Source organism: Gracilinanus agilis, chromosome 1 (genome assembly GCF_016433145.1).
Source record: "Gracilinanus agilis isolate LMUSP501 chromosome 1, AgileGrace, whole genome shotgun sequence".
Lineage (NCBI taxonomy): Eukaryota > Metazoa > Chordata > Mammalia > Didelphimorphia > Didelphidae > Gracilinanus > Gracilinanus agilis.
In genome coordinates this window covers 191,023,923-191,043,736 of record NC_058130.1, presented here as the reverse complement: position 1 = coordinate 191,043,736, position 19,814 = coordinate 191,023,923, and the positions used below count along the sequence as shown (strand labels likewise).

At 38.3% G+C, this 19,814-nt stretch overlaps 1 protein-coding gene across 1 annotated transcript in view; it reads right to left on the bottom strand.

The window, feature by feature from the left end:
• Window positions 1-16,795: 16,795 nt before the first annotated feature.
• The window catches only part of FXN (frataxin), a 31,176-nt gene continuing 28,157 nt past the window's right edge, over window positions 16,796-19,814 (bottom strand). The window contains exon 5 of the mRNA XM_044659367.1: window positions 16,796-17,096. Within this exon, the coding sequence (XP_044515302.1) occupies window positions 16,946-17,096 (151 nt within the window). The 3' untranslated portion in view covers window positions 16,796-16,945. The remainder of the gene's footprint in view (window positions 17,097-19,814) is intronic.

Genomic DNA, 19,814 nt, shown 5'->3' with positions numbered 1-19,814 from the left:
TAAAGGGGGAGAGAGAGGATAAAGAGGGAGAGAGAGAGAGAGAGAGAGAGAGAGAGAGAGAGAGAGAGAGAGAGAGATGGGGGCAAGGGCACTGTCTCAGGTTGAAGACACCAAACAGGTGCCCCCAAGGGATTACTGAGAAAATGTGGGGCATTGCCTCAAATTGTGACCCAAGACAAATGCCCAACAATTCACAGAAAAAAAAATCCTTAACTTTTTGGAGAATCCTGATGTAATCAGGTCTCCCAGAAGGGATTATTAACATTTTTATAATGGTTGGAGACAGAATGTTGAATAGTTTTATGTTGACTTTCCAATGAACATATTCAAGCTCATTAACATCTTCAAGAAACTGGAGAATAGTTTCATAATGAATACATCCAAATAAATCAATATTTTAAAGAAATGACCAGAAGTTGGAGACAGATACAGAGGGGAGTAGTTTGAGACTGGATTCTCTAGGAGGGGCTACAAAGATAGGGTCTGAGAGTCTTCTAGGACAAAAGGGTACTTGGGGCAATTCCCAGACAGGCTCCCTTAAAGCTGCAAAGCTTTGGTAAGAATGGGGAGGTGGGGGGGGGGGGGAACATCAACCTTTAGATATTAATAGCTTTTAATAATTTGAGAATAACTAATTTCTGACTCCACACAAAGTCAATATGTCTCTTTTATATTATATCATAACCTCTCAGTGCTCTAAGCAGCCAAGACTACAAATTACAAAGAAGGTGATGACCTGCATTGGAAGAGGGAGTTCCCTCACCTGGGAATTCCCTATGTCACTGAAGTCACAGGTCCACTCTCTATCTTCTGTGATTCATCTATGGTTTCCTAGCTACCTTACAGCTAATGAATTGTTTGGGTCTTGCTTTCCTAAGTTTTTCTTTTACAACCCTTACTTTCCATTTTAGAATCAATACTGTGTTGGTTCCAAGGCAGAAGAGTGATAAAGGCTAGGCAATGAGGTTTAAGTGACTTGCCCAGGGTCATCCAGCTAGGAAGTATCTGAGGCTAAATTTGAACCTAGGACCTCCCACTGAGCCGCCTAACTGCCCCTTTCCTAAGTTCTTCATGCTGTATTATATTATGTTTTTCTTCATTTCCCCTAATATTCCAGACATTGTTGTACAAAGGGGATTGTAAAGCAGGTCACACAAGTGCACAAGCCAAATGGAACTCCTCCCCTTAGCTCTCGAGTAGTGACAATCTGTGTGTTGAACCTGTCCTGTAGTCCAGTCTAACTGGAAAAGAATGGGTAGGCGGGGGAGCAGAGGGAGGCTGCTTTTGGCCTAACCTTGACTACTGGTTTTATTTTTAATTCCCTCTTAAAAAAAAACAAAAAACAAGTGACAGGATGTAATCTTCTCCAGCAAAGCAGATTTCCTCTGCATGGGATGAAGCTTTAGGGGAAAAAAAGTTGGAACTTCTATTTCAGATCTGCTTTCACTGAAAGCTATTTTAAAAAGAAAAGTCACTGCCCGTTGTTCACATTTTTGTGGAGAATTTCCTAATCAGCTGGGGTTACTGCAGCATCCAAAACTAGCTATGAGATCCTAGGCAAATCATTTAAACCTGTTTACCTCAGTTTCCTCATCTGTAAAATGAGCTGGCAAATCATTTTAGTATCTTTGGCAAGAAAATCCCAAATGGGGTCAAGAAGAGTCAGATACAATTTAAAAATGATTCAATGACAACAAAAAGACCTAAGAAAGTGATGGAGAAAATGTTACTAATACAGATTAAACCTTAAATTCTGTCTTGCAATTTGGCAACAACATTTGGTGTATTTGGCAAACAACTTGAGCAGGAGAAATTTAAGAATCTCTTTCAATTAGTCATTAAACATTTATTAAACAATTATACTCTGGGCCAGGAACTGTGCCAAGCACTTTGAAAGACAAAAAAGTAGCCCTTACCCTCAAGAAATTTGCATTCTAATGGGTGAAAGGACATGCAAAGGGGTCATCTTAGTGGGGAGGCCAGAGGTAGAAGGAAGTCCTGGGAAAAGCTTCCTGCCTAAGGTAAGAGTGGAGCCTTGATGATGCATCGACTACTTCTTCTATGTTAAAACAGGAGAATAATTTGATTCAGTAACAAACTGCTATAAGGACAATTTCCAGATTCCATGATTCCATGATAGGGGTTCCATTATGAGTCAAGCTAATGCTTATGCTTAATTGAAAAGAGCTTGAAGGAAGCATCCTTCTATTGATATTTTTGTTTGCCTTTACTTATACCTCATGGGGAGAGGATGGCTGTGAATAAATGGATGGTGATAGAGATGCAAAAAAAAAAAAGAGGAAAAAGGAGCAATAAAATGTAAAAAAAAAAACAGTTCAAGGGGCGATTTTGTTAATACTTTGTTTAATTTAATATATACTTAAAAAGCAACTTCTGTCTGTATATCTAGTTCTCTCCTTTGTTCTTTTTATATTTAAGTGTTTATTTTAAGATATTATAATCCATAGATAATTTAGAGCTGGGAGCAAACAAAAAGTCATTGTACCCAACTATTTCATTGTCACAGATGAGGAAACTGAGGCACACAGTTAAGCACTTCCTCAGAATCAGATGACTAGTAAATATTTAAAGCAAGCTTTGAATACAGAGCTTCCTGAATTCAGGTCTGGAGGCCTATCTATTATGCAATGCTACCTATTTGTTGTTGTTTTTTTTTGTTTGTTTTAATTTTTTTTCAATTACAGTGGAAATAGTTTCTGACAGCTGTCTATTTGTCGATGATTGTTATATTCAATTTTTTCTTAAATTTAAATGAAAAATTAAATAAAATAATAAAGAAATAAAAAATAATAATAATTAGAAAATTAAATAAAAATAAAACTAAATAGGAGGGACTAAGCTGACAAGATGCACTTTCTTTTGTGTAAAAATCAGCTATTAAAATCAGATGTCAATGAGATCTGAAATGGATTATTTCAACCCTGAAAACATGATTTGGGGATTCCCCAAATATAAGGTATAAAACATCTGTACAAAGGCTGTAGTATTGAACCCATTATTCAGAATTGCTTTGGCTGTCTTTCAAGCAAGCAATTTTCCTTCAGCAAAACTAGAAGATGATCTACATATCAAGGAAAAGAAACAAAAGGCAAAGGTAATTATAATGAACTGGTGGTTGGGAGAGGGAGGGAGGGAGGAAGCCATAATAGAGTAATCTGGAAGATCTTCATGGTAGGAGGAAACTTGGACTCAGAATAGACCTCACCAGGCCTGTCCTGCAACCTCTAAGGCTGTATTTGAGCAATAAAGAGCTTGAATTGCTAAACCAGTTCTTGATTGTCTCCAAGCCTCCATGGGATTAGGTAGAGGGAAGTCCTGATTGGTACATAGGTTTGAAGAACTTATTAGTCATTGTACCCTGGACAAGTCATTACCTCTATGCACGATTTTTCTCATCTGTATAATGGGGTTAATATGAGCACCTACCTTACAGGATGGTCATGGGGAGATGATGAGATAATGTATGTAAAATGCTTTGGAAACATCAAAGCGATATATAACTGAGAGATTATTATTTTTATTATTGTTACCAGTATTATCAATAACAATCACCAACACAATAATAATGATAATGATAATAATAACAATAATAATAATTTTATTAATGGGCTGTAGTGCTTAGTGGAGGGGTTTTGGTCTTTGGGAAATTCAGTTCTCTTTGGTCCTCAGTTATCTCATCTGCAAAATTCGGATCTTGGATTAGATTATTTCGAAGGCCCTTTCAATTTCTGGGATCTCAAGCCTTCTCTGAGTCTCATTTTCCTAATTTGTGAAGTTCTGATTCTGGACTTGCTAGCTTTTGTAGTGACTTCCATTTTGAAAATTTGGGGAATACGTAAACATCTGTATTTCCTCTGCAGGAGGAAGGTGGCAGAATGCTATTTGCTTAGCTACAGATGAATCTACTAGCATTAAGCAGTTTTTTAAAAAACCCATACCTTTTGTCTTAATATCAATTCTAAAACAGAAGAGCTGTAAGGGATAGGTAATTAGGGTTAAGTGACTTGCCCAGGGCCATACGGCTAGGAAGTGTCTAAGGCCAGATTTAAACCCAGGGCCTCCCAACTGCAGGTAGGATGCTCTTTATCTAGTCTGCCCCCCATTAAAGCAGTTTTTTCCCTCCCTGATAATAGACAAATCAGCAGAGATATGCAACAAAAGGTACCAAGACTTCTAGATTTGTCAGATGTAGTTGCTGCCCAAGATGATTTGTTTTATATTTCTTCTTGGTCACTAGGGAAGATTCAAAGGTGATGGTGGTGGCGTTGAGATGTGATTTATTTCTCCAGAAGTGATTTACGATATAAAGGCTGAGAGACCCTGAGCCCAAAGCCCCTCTTCCCCTGCATCTGCTGGAACTCCAGAACAAAGCAAGTAGTTCCACTTCATAGGACACCGTTACTTCCCATGCTGTGACGTGACAAATCCATGATGGATTGATGTTCTGGGCTAATACTGTCTGTACCATAGTAAGGATTATACAAGCCTGGGAACCAAAAGCTCCCACCCCCAAAGTCAACCCTCTCAGGGCCATCCAGTGAGCTTCACCCAAGTACCCCAACTTTGTCCAAGAGAGATAATCCAGGTTACCTCATCCTAGATCACCACCCTATAAAAAATTGCCCCCTTCTCCACCTAGGTAGACATACCATTCCATGTGCAGGTTTGTGGGCTCCCCCTTTTCTCTCCCTTCCTCCCCCACCCCTTCCTTTCCCACAATAAAGCTTTGCTGCATTACTCAACTCTCTGCCTCATTTGCCTTGGGTCAGATTCCCATCAGCCAGGTCTGACAAAGGCCACATACTTCAAATATGACTTTTTTTTGGAGGGAGATAAAAAAAAAAAGTATATCTATTGGTTCTTCCAGCTATCTTATTTCTTAGATATCTATTTTGGTCACTAAGTAAGTGAATCTATTAAATGCTCACTTTCAGTCAAATATTTGGCTAGTTAGAAGCACACAAATACCAAAAAAAAAAAAAAAAAAAAATCCCTGCCTTCCTGGTTGTTCAGTCTTTTCAATCCTGTCTAATTCTTTGTGATCCCTTTTGGGGTTTTCTTGGCAAAGAGACAGGAGTGCTTTGCCATTTCCTTTTCCAGCTTATTTTAGAGATGAGGAAACTGAGGCCACAGAGTGAAAAGATGTGCCCAAGGTCATACAGCTTAGTAAATATCAGACCAGATTTGAGTTCAGGAAGATGACTCTTCCTGAGTTCAAATCTAGCACTTTATCCACTGTGCCATCTGAGGGAAGACAATAAATATGGGGGTGTGTATGGTATCCAGAGAAGGACTGGGAAGTCCCTGGAAAGAGGGAGCAATGGGGCAAATGATTGATTAATTCTTTTTCCTGGAATGACAGTGTTTATTCGAGAAGATATTCTGGGAAAACTAGTCCAATGCCCAAAGCTATAGACAATGCCCCAGCAACCAAAGTGAAGAAGAAACAGTGATTTTTTTCCCCCCTTACCTTCCATCTTGGAGTCAATACTGTGTATTGGCTCCAAGGCAGAAGAGTGGTAAAGGCTTGGCAATGGGGGTTAAGTGACTTGCCCAGGGTCACACAGCTAGGAAGTGTCTGAGGCTAGATTTGAACCGAAGACCTCCAGTCTCTAGGCCTGACTCTCAATCCAGTGAACCACCCAGCTGCCCCCTAGTGATGTTTTATAATAAATATGAGTGATGAGTGGTCCCCCTTTTTTTTCCCCTATGCATTTTCTGCTCCCTCTTTACAACTTTTTTTAAATTACTAATTTCAAAAGTGCTTTCTTGGCAATCGTACTAGAAGGTAGACAGTCTCCTTTCATGCAATCGGAGGATTCTACAGTTTCAGCACTAAGGATGTAAGGAGAGAAGGTGAGGGAATATATTTAGTGCCATATAAGGGGACTACTGAATTTCAGGAATGGCAGATGGATTGAGCCAAAGTAGGATATGGAAGAGAAAAGAATGAGAATAAGGAACAGAACAGTATAGTTTCACTGGAAAGTGGAATATGTGGAAAAAAAAAAGTAGTAGAAGATAAGGATTGACAAGCAGGTTGATCATGTTGGAGGGACTTTGAATGGCAGGATCAGAAGTTTATATTTTATTTAGTAGGTGACCGGGAGTCACTGGAGTTCTGAGTAAAGTATTATGATTAACCATGGCATATTATGAAGATTATGGGATAGTAGTATAGAGGATGGATTAGAGAGGGGATAGGCTGGAAATCTGTTTTTTAACTTGTTGTTTCAATAGTCTATGCAAGGAGAGAAGCATTTTGAATTAGGTTGGTTGAAACATGAGAAGAATCAGGAGTGTGCTAGAGTCAGCTCCTGCTCAGGACAGATGATTGCTCAAATTTTAATATATGTATTGGAAATCAGGCAACTATTACAAATCAGAGCTTGATTTATTGCTCCACAGATTGTCTAGACTTAGGAAAGTGATGGAGAAAATGTTAATAATCAGATTAAATTTAAGTGTTTTGTGTATAATTCCCCACCCCACCCCTCACCCACTAGTAGGCTGTTTAAACATTTATCAGCAGGGCAGCCATTGAATAGCATGCCAGGCTTTGAAATGGGAGGTCCTGGGTTCAAATCTGACCTCAGACACTTTCTAGCTGTGTGATTCAGGGCAAGCCACTTAATCCCAATTGCCTAGTCCTTGCTACTCTTCTGTCTTAGAAATGATACTAAGACAGAAGGCAAGGATTTTTTTTTTTATAATTTTTTACTTTTAGAAAAATTTTCCATGGTTACATAATTCATGTTTTTACTTTACCCTTCACTCCCTCAAGCCACCCCCACCCTCCCACCTACCTCCCTGTAGCTAACTCGCATTTCCACTGGTTTTAACATGTATGGTCAGTCAAGACTTATTTACATATTATTGATAGTTACATTGGTGTGGTCCTTTCGTGTCTACATCCCCAATCATGTCCTCATCAACCCAAGTGTTCAAGCAGTTGTTTTTCTTCTATGTTTCCTCTCCTATAGTTCTTCCTCTGAATGTGGGTAGCATCTTTACCATAAATCCCTCAGAATTGTCCTGGGTCATTGCATTGCTGCTAGTACAGACGTCCATTACATTTGATTTTACCACAATATATCAGTCTCTGTGTACAATGTTCTTCTGGCTCTGCTCCTTTCACTCTGCAACATTTCCTGGAGGTCTTTCCAGTTCACATGGAATTCCTCCAGTTTATTATTCCTTTGAGCACAATAGTATTCAGTCACCAGTGTATACCACAATTTGTTCAGCCATTCCCCAATTGAAGGGCATACCCTTGCTTTCCAGTTTTTTGCCACCACAGAGTGCAGCTATAAATATTTTTGTGCAAGTCTGTTTATCTATGATCTCTTTGGGGTACAATCCCATCAATGGTATGGCTGGATCAAAGGGCAGGCATTCTTTTATAGCCCTTTGAGCATGATTCCAAATTGCCAGCCAGAATGGCTGGATCAATTCACAACTTCACCAGCAATGCATTAATGTCCCAATTTTGCCACATCCCCTCCAGCATTCATTACTCTCCCCTTTTTTCATTTTAGCTAATCTGCTAGGTGTGAGGTGATACCTCAGAGTTGTTTTGATTTGCATTTCTCTAATTATTAGAGATTTGGAACACTTTCTCATGAGCTTATTGATACTTTTTATTTCTTTATTTGAAAATTGCCTATTCATGTCCCTTGCCCATTTATCAATTGGGGAATGGCTTGATTTTTTATACAATTGATTTAGCTCCTTGTATATTTGAGTAATTAGACCTATGTCAGAATTTTTTGTTATAAAGATTTTTTCCCAGTTTGTTGTTTCCCTTCTGATTTTGGTTGCATTGTTTTTCTTTGTACAAAACCTTTTTAATTTAATATAATCAAAATTATTTATTTTACATTTTGTAATTTTCTCTAACTCTTGCTTGGTTTTAAAATCTTTCCTTTCCCAGAGATCTGACAAGTATACTATTCTGTGTTCACCTAATTTACTTACAGTTTCCTTCTTTATATTCAAGTCTTTCACCCATTCGAGCCCAACTTTTGGGACAAAAATCCACTATTTGACAAAAACTCCTGGGAAAATTGGAAAACAATATGGGAGAGGTTAGGTTTAGATCAACATCTCACACCCTATACCAAGAAGGCAAGGATTTTAAAAAACAAACAAACTCAATTTTTGGATCCCCAGATTAAGAACCCTTTCCTAACTCGTCTTGGGAAATATTTTTCTAAAACCCCCAGCATTTTATAATCACACACATACACACATGTACGTATATACCCATGTGTGTATATGAAAATCTAGAATCTATATAATATACAGTATTGCAATAATGACAACATACAATTTCTACAAAAGAATTTAATGTTTTATTTAAAATTTTTGTTATGACCGTAACAAACACTGATATACGTTAACATTTCAATATACAAAGGACAAAAAAAAGGATTGAATATGAAACTGTTACATAGTTTAATTTTTTTAATATATATATTTAACACAATAACATCAGCATAGCCCTGTTTGTCTATGCCTTTCTGGCTTCCTCTTGTTATGTAAAGGATGGCAGCATGGAATCCCTGCTAAATACAGGGTCAGCCCCACCCAAAGTTCTCCAGGGGGGGTCCCCTGGAATTCTGGGTGAGGCTGACCCTGTATTTTGCAGGGATTCCATGCTGCCATCCTTTACATAACACTCTTGCTCTATTCTGTATATTTTGTTTTAATGTTTAATTGATGCTTTTTGAAAAGGTCATTTAATTACAACTTGGATGGCAGTAATGACTTGCCTAAGGGATTGTAAATTATACCACAATTCCCATTTTAATACTGTATTGGAAGCTCATAATGATCTCAGTGTACGCCATCATCTCAGATTAGGCCATTTTGGGGTGGCTTAATGTATTAGAGAGAACACTGGATTTGGATTCAAAAGACCTAAAGGCTGAGTTCCATCTGCCATTTAATGCTTTGAGCAAACCATTTCACTTCCCTGAATCTCAGTTTCCTCACTTGTAAAATGAAGGGCCTGGATTTACTTCTAAAGTCCTTGATGGCTTTAAAATCTAGTGAGGTGGGACATTATTGGTCTTTCCAGGACAATTACAATATCTCTAATGGATGTGCTTAGGACTCATAGATGAGAGGAAGTTTTCTTAGGAAAGCTGACTTTTTGGAGTTGGATTATCAGCCACTAAGTAATGGATATTAATTCATGAACTTGGATTATAAAATCTGATGCATGAGGTGGGGTACTATGGAAGTGAAATGTTCTCATATGCTGTTGGACTTGATGGATCAACTAATTCTGCAGAGCTATTTTTTCCTTTCTAATTTTTTGTTATAAGTGACACCACTCTGAGTTGGGATGGGGCAGGGATTTATTAGAAAATGAAGCTGATGGCAAAAGCAAACAATATAAATGAAATGAAAAATAAAAAGATCTGGTATACAATGAATCTCACCAAAATCAAGATTGCTCCTGACATTGTCATTTTCTGGAGGATCTGAGCTCATATTTCCAACATTTAGGAATCTGTGATTTTTGTTAATGAGCATAGTCCTACAAATGCAGATGGCAACTTCTCTATACCTTGGTAAAATATTCCTTGGGAATTGCTTTAATGGAAAAAAACTTACAACCGATTGACCAATTCTATGCAGGTGAGTCTTTCTCAATTTAGATGGACTGCTTATAGGATAACAGACTTATCTTTGAAGCCTTTCCAGCTTCATAGGACTTAAAAGGGGTTATATGCTCTTCTGTTATAGCTCTTAAGAACCCAAGGTCATCATCCCACCACAATGAGACATGGGAGGCCTGGGGTCAAGCTTTGTATATATTCAGTCATTTCAGTCATGTCCTACTCTTTGTGACTCCCTTTTGGGGAGTTTTCTTGGCAAAGATACTAGAATGTTTGCAATTTCCTTCTCCAGCTTATTTTACAGATGAGGAAAGTGAGGCAAATAGGATTAACTGACTTACTCAGGATCACACAGATAGTATCTGAGGCTGGACTTGAACTCATGAAGATGAGTCTTCTTGATCTCAAGTCCAGTGCTCGTTCTATCAACTGTGCCATCTAGCTGCCCAGCAGGTTGAACTTTATAGAACCTCAAATTAGGTTTTTGTGATTTGTGATTGGAATTATGATTTCATCAGTGTAAAGAGCCACAGGAAAAGGGATTATCTCTATCAATGCAGATCTGTGTTGTCTTCTTCCTTCTTCCTCACCTTCTCCTTCTCCTTCTCCCTTACCTTCCATTTTAGAATCAATACTGTGTATTAGTTCCAAGGCAGAAGAATGGTAAGGGCTAAGCAACAGGGGTTAAGGGTCACATAGCTAGAAAGTGTCTGAGGCCACATATGAACCCAGAACCTCCTGTTTCTAGGCCTGGCTCTCAATCCACTGAGCTACCCAACTGCCCTCAATATGAGTCTTCTTGACAATTTTATGGTCTTAGAGAGATTCTAGGGAGCACTAAGAGGCTGTCACTTGTTCAGGGTCACGCAGTCAGTATGTGCCAATGTGTACCAGTTAGAATTTATCCTCCTCTCTTCCCAGCTCAGCACCTTGATCTACCTCTCTGAGCAGTAGGCAAAAAAAGGCCCATACCATTTACCATTTATTAATTTTAAAATGTTAGGCCATTACTTTTCACTTAAATTTGTCAAGGGTGTGAGTAGCTTCTTTTGCTTCTCTTTTCCCCCAAGGAGCCTGAGGCAAAATAATAAAATTAACAACTTCACAGACAAAATCATAAACCGTATAATTAGGAGGGCTGGAACAAAACCAATTTATAAGAGTTAGCTCACCAATTTAAATAGCTACTTGCATTGGTCCTATAATTTACTTGTTCTAAACACTGTTATTTTGCTTTTCTGGACATTAGGTAACACAGAAAAAGATTCTAAAAGTGTTTCAATCATCCTTTCATGTTATTATTATTATTTATTTTTAAATAGACCCATCCCTAAACCTCCTAAAGCATGCATAGAGAACAATAGCTACACAACTATCACGGGAAGTGTTCTAATCCAATGACCTTCTACACATACACACACACACACACACACACACACACACACACACACACATATATATATATGTATACATATATATAATTGTAGTCTAATGCAATACATTTAGGAAGGATTAAAGGAATTGGGAGCTAGAAGGAATAAGATCATCTAATAAATTCCTTTTTTTTACAGATGATGAAACTGAGGTCTCAAAGGGATAATGAACTTCAGGTTGAAGATCTGGTTTTATGGATGGGGAGAAGGCATGACATGTCACTGAAGAACACGAATTCTGTGGATCACTAATAATACACTTATTCGGTGTCACCCTAACATTAACAGCTGAATAGAGTCAGAGTAATTTGTTTCTGTTTTTCACAATAAAGGAAAATCTTTGTTAAAGACTAGTGTTTATATAAATAACTCTTCAATTAAGTCACATCTAAATCCTTCATGCTTTTTAGTGATCTTGGTGAAGTGGAACAACTCTAAACTTCTGAACTTTGATTCAGAATGTTTATCAGACATCAGAATTTCAATAAACTCAGTCTCACATATACCAAAGGATCTATTTAGTCAGGCCAAATAATAAAGAATTATATAGTTGTCACAGAGACGTAGCCAGTTATGCAAAACAAAGGATTTCCAGGCACATTGTAGGTGTTTTAATGGGGCAGTTAGGTTGGTGCAGTAGATTAAGTGCTGGGTCTGGAATCAGGAAGCCCTGAGTACAAATATGGGCTCAGATACTAGCTGTGTGACCCTGGGCAAGTCACCCAATGCTGCTTGCCTCAGTCTCCTCACCTGTAAAATGAGCTGGAGGAGGAAATGGCAAACCACTTCGGTATTTTTGCTGAGAAAACCCCAAACGGGTTCATAAAGAATCAGACACAACCAATAAATAACAAGGATTTCATGCCTCTGTCTGCAGTGAGAGAACATTAGTCCATACCATGAAGACAGTCAATAAATACCAGTAGGTGGAGATCAAGGCAGCAGAGATCTTTGACATTCAGGAAAAGCTTTTTTAACGGTAGAGATAAGGAGAGTCATTCATTTCCTTAATAAGAGGGACTGAGCATCCCGGGCATATTTAGCCAGATGGGTGAAAGGGAGGGAAGTGGCACCTAGAGGTTGTATGGCTACCTACAAGTGTTTGAAGGGGGCTCTCATGTGGACATTTCTGCCATTCTTGGTTATCTAATTTATAGTGTGAATTCTTTTTATGGATGAATCCCTGAGGTTTCTTCTAAAATTTGGGGATTCTATAAACTTGTACTTTTTAGAAAAAATTAATATATTTATTGAGAATATTTTTCCATAATTCCATGATTCATGATTTTTCCCATCCCTCTTCCCTCCCCTCTCCCAAAGCCAACAAGCAGTTCTACTATTTCCATATTATTCATATTTGCAATATAGTGATCTTTTAACACCAAAACCCCAATCGTATCCCCATTGAACCTCATGATCAATCATGTTTTTCTTCTGCACATAAACTTGAACTTTAACCTCTTTCCTTTGTATGTAGCTGGCTTTATTGGAGGATCAAAAGAAAAGGTTTTTTGCCTCTAACAATACGAAAGCCATTGCCTAAGTTTCTTTTGTCCTAGGTTAAGGCTAGTCTGTTAACACAGGATCTCCCTCCCTTCCTTCCCCATCACAGGTTTCTCTTCTCACAAATGAACTTACCTGTACATTTATGGGTTTAACAATTCTAGCTGGCATTTATAGAACAATTTAATGTTTTCAATGCACTTTCTTTTTTTCTTCTTTTTTTTTTTAACCCTTAACTTCTGTGTATTGGTTCCTAGGTGGAAGAGTGGTAAGGGTGGGCAATGGGGGTCAAGTGACTTGCCCAGGGTCACACAGATGGGAAGTGTCTGAAGCCGGATTTGAACCTAGGACCTCCTGTCTCTAGGCCTGACAATCAATCTACTGAGCTACCCAGCTGCCCCTTCAATGCACTTTCAATGTGATGGTGTTTGATCTTCACAACAACCCTTCCAAGTAGGAGATATTATCATTCCTATTTTACAGACAAGAAAACTGAAACAGATGTGTTAAGCAGTTTGCCCAAGGTCACAGAGCTAAGAAGCATCGAAAGCAGGTTTTGTACTTGGGTCTTCCTGATTCCAAGCCCAACATTCTATCCACTGCTCTTATTCACAGCTAACATTTTTAGAGTTTACTCTGTGCCAGACCCTGTGCTAAGGGCTTTACAATTGTTATCGCATCTGATTGTCACAAGGACGCTGAGAAGTAAGGACTCTTGATTACCCTCATTTTGAACGATAGATTTAATTTGATGAGGAACCATTTGATGAGGAACCAGGCAAATGGGGTTTAAGCGACTTATCCAAGGTCACTCTGCTAGCATCTGAGGCCAAATAGGAACTGAGGTCTCCACAATTCCAGGTCCTACTCTCTATATACCTAGTTGCTTTTAGGAGCCCCTTTTATTAGCCAGAGTGCCGCTTCCCCCCCCACCGTCTTTCCCGTGTTCTAGGCTAGCGGGTGGCATCTGCCAATCAAGAGGACCGTGGCTTGTGCTGAGGTTCACTTTGGACATGGTGCAGAGCAGAGCCTGAAAGGTACTCCAGGCCACTCACATGATCAGGCGCCAAGAAGACGGCTGAGAATGGAATGAAACTGAAGATGGAATTTTCTACATGGAACACATTCATGAAATGTTTCCTTATTTAAAGATACAGGACAGAAATCAGGAAAGCTTTTAAACTGCACATTCCTGCGATGTAGAAAGATCTTTATTCTATTCCTGTCCTTCTTGGGCTCCTATTTTCTTTACAGCTTGTATTATTGAACAGCATGATTTATTCCCAAAAAGAGCAATTGTGAAAGTTTCGTAGAATATATATCTTCTATGTAACTTTTACTATTCACATGTGTGTATGTATAGACTTTGTGTGTGCGTGTGTGTGCGTGCACTTTTGTGTGAGTCTTTTGGGAGGAAGGGGGTACACAATTATAGCCGTGGCTGTCTGGAACTTCTGGGGAAGGAATCATATGTTCCTATGTGAAACAACTATCTATAAATGCTTATATATATATATATACACACATACACACACACATATGGGGGAGGAAGAAAAAGGACTGAGCTGGAAGAGATCTTAGAGATCATCGATTCTCTCATTTCATAGATGAGGAAGCTGAAGCTCAGTGAGGTTAAATAACTCACTCAAGGTTACACAGCTATTAAGCAGCAGAACTGGGATAGATGAGTTTTCTTGACAAATGAATTATTGTTTAGTCATTTCAGTTGTGTCTGATTCTTTGTGACCCTATTTTTCTTTTTCAGGAAAAAAAAAAGGAGAATTTTTTTACCTTCCATCTTAGAATCAATACTGTGTATTGGTTCCTTGGTGGAAGAGTGGTAAGGGTAGGCAATGGGGGTTAAGTGACTTGCCCAGGGTCACACAGCTGGGAAGTGTCTGAGGCTAAATTTGAACCTAGGACTTCCTGTCTCTAGACCTAGCTCTCAATCCACTGAGCCACCCAGCTGCCCTCTACTTTGGGTTTTCTTGGCAAAGATACTGGGGTAGTTTGCCAATTCCTTCTCCAGGTTATTTTACAGATGAAGAAACTGAGGCAAATGGGACTATGTGACTAGCTCAGAATCATACAATTAGTAAGTGTCTGAGATCAGGTTTGAATTCAGGAAGATGAGTTTTCCTAATGCCAGGCTCAGTACTCTATCTACTGTGTTTTCTTGGTGTCCCAAAATGTCCTATAGAGACAAAAATGCTTATTTTAGGACTTTTATATGATGGTATTTAAAAAAATGTATCATTGGGGCAGGTAGGTAGCTCAGTAGATAGAGAGTCATGTCTGAAGATGGGAGGTCCTGGGTTCAAAACTGACCTCTGACACTTCCTAGCTATGCGACCCTGGGCAAGTCACTTGACTTCAATTGAATAACCCTTACTTTTCTTCTGCCTTGGAATGGATACTTATGATTCTAAGACAGAAGGTAAAGGCTTTAAAAAAAAGTACCATCTACTTTATCTATTGTGTATAAGGTTACATATCGTTAATATAAATGACTTCATATTGTTTTTTTTTAACTGTATCTGCTTTTTTATAGATTTGCTGCCCTTTTTTTTTTTTTTTTTGCAATGAAATTTTTACTGCCATTGATAAACCTAACTGGCAGTTCTCCTTCCTAATTATCTTAGGCTTAAAAGTGAGATAGTCATTCTTGTCTGAAAAGCCTCTTTGTAAAGTAGAAGTAAATAAGATCAGAATGAGGATCTAAGAAGCTTTTCTATGGGTAAAGTGCTCTCTATTTTGTTTCTGTAGAGGTTGGGCTTTGTTTTACTTTTTTTTTTTTCCACTTGTTTTCTGTGTTCTAAATAGGTAGGATTGCTAGACACCTGATTTCCAACTAAGTAAGTTGTCATTAAATTGATCATTAAAAATATGATTTTTATTAATTCTATCATTGGCACTGACCTTTTACTGTATTTAAGATGTTTAACTACAACCAATAATAAAAGAAAATTCCCTGAGGGGCAACTTAAAAAATATTTCCAAAACATATTCCAAATACCATTTATTTCTATTTCTTGGTTTTAAGATTTCCCTTGGATACTGGTATATGCAGTTAGTGTAAACACCACAGTAGCCTTAATTACATTTTATTTGCACAGAGCCTATGCACAGCAGTAGTAAAGATAGCGTGTCTTCTTTTACTGAATGAACATCTAAAAGCACTCTGTATTTTTTTCTTTTAAGAGAAAAATATTTTCTGTGAAGAATAGAATTCAACCATGTCCAATTCAGTAATAGAAGTTTCATTAAAATTCCCAATATGTGGGGGCAGCTGGGTAGCTCAGTGGAGTGAGTGTCAGGCCTAGAGACAGGAGGTCCTAGGTTCAAACCCGGCCTCAGCCACTTCCCAGCTGTGTGACCCTAGGCAAGTCACTTGACCCCCATTGCCCACCCTTACCAATCTTCCACCTATGAGACAATATACCGAAGTACAAGGGTTTAAAAAAAAAATTCCCAATATGTGGACAGTATCATACACCAAAGTAACAGTAATTATTATATAATTACCCCAAAGTGGTTTCTATCATTTTTTGCTACTTTAGTAGGAACAAAGAATAATAAGCAGGCTGCCCAGCTGTTTCTCCTCTATCCTCCAGGAGGATGGGTTTCATAGTCAAGAACACACAAGAACCAAAGGAAGTTGTCTTTTTTTTTTTTTTTTTGAGAATTTCCTCTCTGCCACTGATGCTGAATCACTAAATGGTTTCAAAAATATTGTTTTATTCTTTCGATGGGGTGTGGATCAATTATGTTCTACCCAATGATGAGTTTCATCCTTTTTAAAAAAAAATTTTTTTTAAACCCTTAACTTCTGTGTATTGGCTCCTAGATGGAAGAGTGGTAAGGGTGGGCAATAGGGGTCAAGTGACTTGCCCAGGGTCACACAGCTGGGAAGTGTCTGAGGTCTGATTTGAACCTAGGACCTCCCGTCTCTAGGACTGACTCTCAATCCACTGAGCTACCCAGACGCCCCCTGATGAGTTTCATTCTGATATAGCTTGGTGAGGTTGACAATCTGTCACTTTGTTATTTTTATAAGACATCCTTCATAGTAACTAGAGTGAATCCAGTTCATTTTTCCCTTGAGTTTTTGCTTTCAAAAACATTCATAATTCTTTTATGTTGTAGGGCTTAAGAAAGTGAGATTGAATAGAAATACAACCAAATAATTTCAAGAAATCCAGAGTCAGATTAGAGGTTAGAAATATATATTATTTTCATATAACTATCACATACAATGAAGCTAATCGTGGGGAAAACACAAAAGGACAAAAACAAATTCATGTGCGGAGGAGGTACTCTTCGTCTATAGTTCTCAGTGTCTTTGAAAATTAGATTACGTCAAGTGTCTTTTCCAGAATAGACCAGGGAAGACAAGTCTAATTGAGTTTTCAAGGTTTGAGAAAACTCCATTTCCAGCAGTTCGTGGAGGGACACTCCATCATGAACATATACCCAATTCTTCCCTGTCCAGTCGTAGCGTTTGGGACCACTAGAAGACAAAACAATTACATGATACGTTCGTGTAGAGAATATGGAGTGAGAAGCAAGGGCTCACATTCACAGAGATGCCCAGAAATCAATGAACTTCCAAAGGGATTAGAGAGATAACGCTTCCTTATAAAGTGACTGGCCCCACAGAGCTGAAGAAATACAGGAGGCCTTTGGTGACCCATTCAACCAATGAGCATTTAATAAGAGCTTAAAATGTGCAAGGTACAGTGCTAATCAACGAGAATAAAATAAAAGGCAAAACCCCTTTTCTGTCCTCAGGGAACTCACATTTTATAACCAGGTAACTTCTTGGGGTTGGGGGAGGCGTTTGAGGAAAGGGGAAAAAAAAGAATGAGATAGATTTTTGGACATAGCTAATGTAAGAATTTGTTTCTCTTGAATAAGTATATTTATTATAATTTATTACATAATTATAATAAGTCATATGTGTTGGGGAGAGCCAGTAAAAACACTTGCAGTCAGGAGATATACACAGTGACTGTACATAACAGAGTTAACAAATGATTACTAATTATTTAGTAGATTTTGGTTTTGGTCTGGATCTTTAATTTCAGTAGTGCTGAAACTCTTTAAGTGAGTAAATTCTCTTTAATCAATGCAGAACAGCAGCTTCTTTGTGACTTCCTATGTAGTTTGCCCAGTATGTGTCTATATGAGGCAGCAAGGTGGTGCAGTGGATAGAGTGCCAGACATGGATTCAGGAAGACCCGGGTTTAAATCCAGCCTCGGACCCTTACTAGCTATGTGAGCCCAGACAAGTCACTTAACCATGATTGCCTCAGTTTCCACATCAATAAAATGAGCTGGAGAAGGAAATGGCAAACCACTTTAGTATCCTCTCCAAGAAAACTCCAAATGGGAGTCACAAAATCAGACATGACTAAAATGGATGAAGAATAAACCTTTTGAAGTTGTTGTGAGGATCAAATGAGATATTTGTAAAATGCTTAGCATGCTGCCTGGTACATAGTAAGTGCTATATAAATGCTTTATTATTACTATTATTATTATTGTTGTTGTTGTGGTTATGTCAGAAGTGTGACTTGAATTCAGGTCTTTATGACAGAAGCTGGCCCTCTATTCACGATTCATTGGGCCATGTTGCTTGTTTTTTAAAATTTAAAATTTTTCTAGATTATGTGTAGGTATAATTTTCAATAATAGTTATCTGACATTTTATGATCCATATTCTTTCCTTCCCATTCCTTCTATTACCCCAACATAGCAGGTAACATGATATAGGTTGTACATGTGGTATTATACAATACATATTTCCATACCCATCATATTGTAAAAGAAGATACATTTCACTTATATGAGAAAAATTCAGAGGAAATGAAGCGAAAAATGGCATGCTTCAATCTGCATTCAGAGACTTTGTCGGTTCCTTCTACAGCAGTGGATAGCCTTTTTTGTCATGGGTCTCTTGGAGTTGTTTTGGATCCCTGCATTGCTGATAAGTTAAGTCATTCACAGTTGATCATCTGCACTTTATTGCTATTGCACAATTGTACAACATTGTTCTGCTCCCTTCACATCACTTCATATAAGTCTTTCTAGGTATTTTTGTGATCATCTTGTCATTTCTTATGGCACAATAGTATTCCATTACAATCAGTTTGATTTCATAATCACTACCCATTTTCTTAACTTTGGCTGAAGAACAGTAGAATCTGCTCTAGTCTCTTACTTTTTCTCTGTGTGTGTTTTCCTGCTTTAAATATGTTTTTTATAGATAGCATATGTTATGATGATAATAACAGATATTTTGGAGAAGCAGATAAATGTGTCGGGCCAAGTAGACCTTCAAGTCAAGAGCCACAGATGGATAGGCTTCAGTGAGAAAAGGAGGGGGTTAGATATTCCTGGATCTCAAACCCCTCCCCCCTAAACAGTAGCTGTTTTTCAGTTGGAAGATGGAGACTGGCTAAGATTCTCCTGGTAAGTTTCTGTTATGGCTGAACCCTAATGATGTTCCCTTTCTTTAATTTATATTCCTCACAGGTCTGATAGAAGAATAAGTAGAAGCTAGCTATCTAACTGATGAGGACAGAGATGATCTTCTTAAAACTGGCAGCATACAGGATTCAAATTAGATGAACAGAGTTGAGTTGTGAGTATTCCCCCAATAATTTCCAGGCACAGATTTGAAGGTATAGCTTATATTAAGAAGTATCCAGGAAAATTAAAGAGGTTAATGAAGGTTATAGGATAAGGAAAGGTGACCCTGAGCTGTTAGGTTGAAGCTGCCCTTCCCCATAGGAGGGGGTGAAGGGCACTTAACTAAAACTGGCTCTCTTGCTATTAATGAATATTTTTACTATCTAATCACAAATATTTGTTGCAGTGAAGTTGATAAAGATCAACCCTATTAAACAGGCTAACCCTTGTGTAGAAACCACACTGGCTTATGCCACAATGGCCATTCAGGTGAACCCCAAGTCTGGAGTAGTAAGCAGAGTGTCTGCTCACTTCAACCTCCAGAAAGCAACTGCCAATTCCTCTCAATCGCCCCCTCACCCAAAGTTCTCCAGGGAGGTCCCCTGGAATTCTGGGTGAGGCTGTCCCTGTATCTTTGCAGGGATTCCATGCTTTCCATCTCCACATAACACATATTGTGAAATTCTGGCTTTTAGTCCACCTTGCTATCCTCTTCTATTTTATGGATGAGCTCATTCCATTCACTTTCACAGTT